General features: G+C 48.7%; 1 protein-coding gene across 1 annotated transcript; it reads left to right on the top strand.

Moving 5' to 3' along the window:
- Window positions 1-2,234: 2,234 nt before the first annotated feature.
- LOC543261 (tubulin beta-5 chain-like) lies at window positions 2,235-5,713 on the top strand. The gene is made up of 4 exons (NM_001427965.1): window positions 2,235-2,321; window positions 3,080-3,480; window positions 4,016-4,285; window positions 4,775-5,713. Exons 2-4 carry the CDS (start codon window positions 3,087-3,089, stop codon window positions 5,452-5,454), a joined length of 1,344 nt encoding a protein of 447 aa, NP_001414894.1. The 5' UTR covers window positions 2,235-2,321; window positions 3,080-3,086; the 3' UTR covers window positions 5,455-5,713.
- Window positions 5,714-5,933: the final 220 nt, after the last annotated feature.

Raw genomic sequence — 5,933 nt, 5'->3', positions numbered from 1 at the left:
AAACACGATGTTTCCTAGGTCAGGGCCCTCTCTAAGAGGTAATACCCTGCGTCCTGCTCTTATTATATTGATTGCGATGGGGTACAAAGTACAAAATGATCTATCTCAAGATCGTATGAATGAGTTCTAACTTGCTTCTACAAACTAAACCCCTCGGCTTATATAGGGACCGAGCGGTATCTAGTGTTACAAATATGTCGGACACTTTTAGTGATAAGCATGCTGAAAATATGCCTTGAAGTATACAAGTCTTTGAAGGATTCCATCTTGAGTACGCCGAGGGCCACAACTTATGTGGCCCATTCTTCGATTGTCGGTGGTCCTCGGCTCGAACCATGAATGACAGGCCGACGTGATGAGTACCCCCTAATCCAGGGCACCATCACCACGCAATCAATGATGAAGGCGACCTCAGACTCATCAACACTTTTCGGATAATAAAAAAACCATCCTTAAAGATGAGGGCCACCTTGGAGTCCTCGGCGAAACCGGGATCATCGTCGCGCACATGGGTCTCTGGTTGCGGAGCGGGAGAACTCACCGTCTCGACCCATCGCCTCCAGTTTTGCTCGAATATGTCAAATGACCGATGAGAAAGACAAAAACCGAAGAATGGGCTATGTTTGTCACAACCCTCGACGTACTCGAGATGGAATCTTTGGAAGACTTAGCACACATTTTAAGGCGTATTTAAATATTCAACACTTTTATCTCTAGATACAACCGACCATGTGTAACCCTAGGTACCCCCCGACCCCTATATAAGCCGAGGGGTTTAGTTCGTAGAGGCAAGACTTTAGACTCATTCATACGATCTTGAGGTAGATCAATTATACTTTGTACTCCATCCACATCCTCTTCAAGAGGACGCGAACCTGGGTAAATCACGTGTCCCTTTTCTTCATATTGCCATCTAGCCGAGACTACCAACTCGGGACCCAGACCCCCACCCGAGATCTGTCGGATTTAGCTCCGATAGTGGGTGTGTGTGGAGGTGTGTATCTGTCGGATCTGTCTTTGGTGGATTTTCTCGGATTTGATCGTTGTTCGTCTACGTTCGTGTATCTTCAGGTTGGATCCTTTTGATCTACTCTACTCTTCATCGACGACGACTATTGTTTTGTTGCGCTGGTCCTATGAGGCCTTAGCACGACGAATGTCTACCACAACAAGTTTCACCCGGCTCCGGCGAGAGAAGGGCAATGAGGTGGCGCGCCTTCAACTTGATTCAGTGTTTGTAGTCGTCGCTAGGTGGTCTAAAGATTTAGATGTAATTTTTATTATTTCCGGTGTTCGTTATACTTCGTGATTAAAGATGAATAGGTTATTTATAAAAAAATCAAGTAGCATAGGAATTAGCATAATTCACTTTTCCATCTTTATTTCCATCTAGGGCAGCGCTTCTGTTGCAGTCCCTCCCACCAAACGCGCCTTTAGTCGCACAATTATGCGAGAAATTCTAACCTTCCAGTAACAAGTACCAACCCTCAATTGAATTCGAAAAAGTCCCCAACAAAGAAGGCCCTGTTTGATCATAAGTCCTAGGACTTTTTCTAGTCCCAACTAAAAAGTCTTTAGTCCCTAAAAAGTCCCTCCCTGTTTGTTTGCAGAGACTAAAAAGTTTCTAGTCTCTTACTAGAGGTTATTAAATGACCATATTGCCCCTACTATATAGAAAAATAACAATTAAACAACACTATGGGGTGGCAGGCCATTAAATGCATGGAGGGGCATTGTTGGAAAAATTACCTCGAAAAAGTTGGACAAATTTTCTCCAAACACACACGATCTCCGCCAGCTCGCGGTGTGAACCCCTGCCGACGAGCAGCCGTGCCCATGGCCCGTGCGCAGCCACCGGCCACCGCTGGCCACTGCCCAGCGCAGCAGCAGCCTGCTCCCACCCGCAACCACCTCCGCCGTACCGTCACATCCCCGCCCACGCCCACCGACTCACGGGCCCAGCGCCCCCGTACCCCACCTGTCTGTACCCGCGTCCGCAAACCAACCGAAAAGAACGCAGCAAGTCACACCGACAGCGGGCGGCCAGCGATGCGAAATATCCCAGGGGCAGCCCCGTCCGCTCGCCACGGTGAAATTCAAAAAGTGAAAACCTCGGCCGTCCGATCGCGCCGGCCGTTTGAAGCGACGCGCGTCGGCCGTCGGATCTAGCCCCTGCCCCGCGGTCCCCCTCCTACGGCTATATATATATATTTCTCCCTGCCCCCGGACGCCCCGTCGCCCTCCGCCCGCCCCACAACCACTCTCTCCTCGCCGCCACACTCCTCACTCCCCACTGCGCTTTCTCGTCGCGCTCGCCACTCGTAAGTTCCAAGCTGCTTCCCGAATTTACTTGCGCCATTGCGTTCTAGACTAGATCTGGTATGTCGCTGCGTATGAGTCGGTGCTTTTCCGGGTTTTTTTTCGAATTTATTTGAAAAATCGAGGTCGTTTTGGGCGAGGAAGTAGGAAATGTGCGCGGATCTGGGGGTATATCCGGTGATTTTGGCCGTGGGATGCGTCGATCTGATAGCTTTGTCTTGTGCTCAAGTTGTATGGGGGCAGATTGGATCTGTTTTGTGGGGATTTCCCGTCAGATTTTGCGCCTGGAGCAGTAGATCTGAGGCGCGCTTTTAGGGATCTGGCGGAGGTGACGCGTCTATGTTTGGAGCAGATTTGGTGCTAGTTCATGCCGTGGTTTCCCAACATTAGAGAATCTGAAAGCCTGATTTCTGAGCACATCCTCTTCAGATGTGATTTTGAGAAACTTATCCTGGTGTTAACTAGGTAGGCGCTAGCTATCGGCTTGATTTTGCACCGTTCTTATTTTGAATTTACTGTGTAACCATATCTTCTCATTTTAAATAGTAGCTTGCACGTGAACACTCGGACTATGTTGCTAGTCATAGAGTTTGGTTTTCATAATAGCCCCAAATAGTTGATGATTGCGTTCAGAAAAAGCCAAACAAGTCAGATCTTGCTATAATTTGAGTAAATAAATCTAGCTGTATCAATCATTTCCCACGCTGTACCACTACTGCAGTATGTGAGTCCTGCTTACCCTGTATATCTATGATTTCAGAGAGAAGATGAGGGAGATCCTGCACATCCAGGGTGGGCAGTGTGGAAACCAGATTGGTTCCAAGTTCTGGGAGGTGGTGTGTGATGAGCATGGCATCGACCCCACCGGGCGGTATGTCGGCACCTCTGACCTGCAGCTGGAGCGTGTCAACGTCTACTACAATGAGGCCTCATGTGGTCGCTTTGTGCCCCGTGCTGTCCTTATGGATCTTGAGCCGGGCACCATGGACAGTGTCCGTACTGGACCGTACGGGCAGATCTTCCGCCCTGACAACTTTGTGTTTGGGCAGTCTGGTGCTGGTAACAACTGGGCCAAGGGTCACTACACCGAGGGTGCTGAGCTCATTGACTCCGTTCTTGACGTTGTCAGGAAGGAGGCTGAGAACTGTGACTGCCTTCAAGGTAACTGAACTTGAATTAAATTGGCGATAGTTTAGAATCCTTATGGCAGGCTTTACATGTATTAAGTTCAGTTTGGATAAGAACACACTATTTCATGGTATGCAGATTTGAATTATGTTGTCACTCAACAAGAAGTTTTAAGCTACAATATTTGTTATGCCAGTAATGCTATGCGTTGATGCCGTGGCATCTTCTGTTTGTATGCATCTTTTTGTATAGCCATGATTACTTGTTTGTGTATAAGGGCACTGGTTGGAAACCTTGCATACTTGGATAACTTGGTGTATGATTCAGAGTTAGTACTAGGTCTCTGCTTACATTGTTCTGTATTGTTGTCATGATACATATTGCTTGCATGTCTTGTGAATTATTCTGATAGTGAGACATCTAGCATAACTACTGATTATGTACCTATGCTGCTTTCATCTATTTGTGTCTAAACAGTGGTTATCTATTCAGGGTGGTTATCTACTTATATTCAGCTTTACCGCTGTCCACTTGAAATCATTATTTAAGCATCCTTTTATGTTTTCAGGTTTCCAAGTATGCCACTCTCTTGGTGGTGGTACTGGATCAGGCATGGGGACCCTTTTGATATCAAAGATCAGGGAGGAGTACCCTGACCGCATGATGCTTACGTTCTCTGTTTTCCCCTCACCGAAAGTATCTGATACTGTGGTTGAGCCTTACAATGCCACTCTTTCGGTCCATCAGTTGGTTGAGAATGCAGATGAGTGCATGGTTCTTGACAACGAGGCCCTTTATGACATCTGTTTCAGGACTCTCAAGCTGACCACTCCCAGCTGTAAGTGAAATCTGTACCTTTGTATTGTTACTTTCTACAGATGACTGTGAGCATGATGTCAAGTGGATCTTCCTAATTCTGAATATTTTAACTAGTCACAACTGAAGAACGGTAACATGATGTAGTCCATTAGCTTCCCTTTTTGGATAATGTTTGTCCCGACTATTCCTTTAGAGCAGTTTGGTTAATTCTTAGACATGCTCTGAAACTCTAAATGGACTCTTGTGCTTGAGTTATTTGCTCAGGGCATTCATTTGGATGCACTTCTGCAGTATTGCACTACTTCAATTACTACACTGTTATGATTCAGATCTGTCTTGGTTGAGATTTTGCTTAAGTTGGATTTGTGAGAATGACTGTTAGTTGTCATGCTAATCTGACAAAACCAAACACATTTTCAGTCACAGTTATAAAGACTGTTTGCTTTGTGCTTAGAATTATGTTGCTTGCTGTGTCTTAACATTTAACCATTCATGTTACTTTCTGCAGTTGGAGATTTGAACCATCTGATCTCTGCCACCATGAGCGGAGTGACCTGCTGCCTGAGGTTCCCCGGCCAGCTGAACTCCGACCTCCGGAAGCTGGCGGTGAACCTGATCCCCTTCCCGCGTCTCCACTTCTTCATGGTCGGGTTCGCGCCGCTGACCTCGCGCGGCTCCCAGATGTACCGCTCCCTCACGGTCCCGGAGCTGACCCAGCAGATGTGGGACTCCAAGAACATGATGTGCGCCGCCGACCCCCGGCACGGCCGGTACCTGACGGCCTCGGCCATGTTCCGCGGCAAGATGAGCACCAAGGAGGTGGACGAGCAGATGATCAACGTGCAGAACAAGAACTCGTCCTACTTCGTGGAGTGGATCCCCAACAACGTCAAGTCGAGCGTGTGCGACATCGCGCCCAGGGGCCTGTCCATGGCGTCCACCTTCATCGGCAACTCGACGTCCATCCAGGAGATGTTCCGGCGCGTGAGCGAGCAGTTCACGGCCATGTTCCGGCGCAAGGCCTTCCTGCACTGGTACACGGGCGAGGGCATGGACGAGATGGAGTTCACCGAGGCCGAGAGCAACATGAACGACCTGGTCGCCGAGTACCAGCAGTACCAGGACGCCACCGCCGACGAGGAGGAGGAGCTGTACGAGGACGAGGACGACGCCGACCTCCAGGAGTAGGGGCCAGCGAGGTCTGTTCCGTGGATCTTCCTTGATCGTTGCCCGGGGCTATTTCTGATGGCTCCGTGTTGCTACTAGTAGTGTGTGTGTTTCGCGCTTGCTGGCCCCCGTCGTCTTCGGGGTGTCGTGGACTTGTTGCTTGTGTAGTTTGTCTGTGTCGGGTTAATCCGGTAGTCAGTTTGTTGGTGAACTTGAGATCTTAGTAGCAGGTTTGTAATATGTCTGGCTCTGAATCCTAATGCAATGTTTGCTGTTTCTTCACATAGTTTGTGATGATTGTCATTGTCAAGTACTCCACCACCTCGAGGGCAGTGGACTGGATGCATCGGTCGCAGTTTCTTCTTTTTCCTGCCACGTCGCCGCCTCGATGTGTTACGTGCCATGATGTGCAGTCGGCATCGTTTGACACTGCCTGTCTATCTCGTTGTCTCTGGCCTTGACTTCAGCGGGCCGGTACCGGCAGTGATATCGTATCTGGT

Source organism: Triticum aestivum, chromosome 1A (assembly GCF_018294505.1).
Source record: "Triticum aestivum cultivar Chinese Spring chromosome 1A, IWGSC CS RefSeq v2.1, whole genome shotgun sequence".
NCBI lineage: Eukaryota > Viridiplantae > Streptophyta > Magnoliopsida > Poales > Poaceae > Triticum > Triticum aestivum.
The sequence above is the reverse complement of the archived record's forward strand: the minus strand, read 5'-3'. Positions and strand labels throughout refer to the sequence as shown.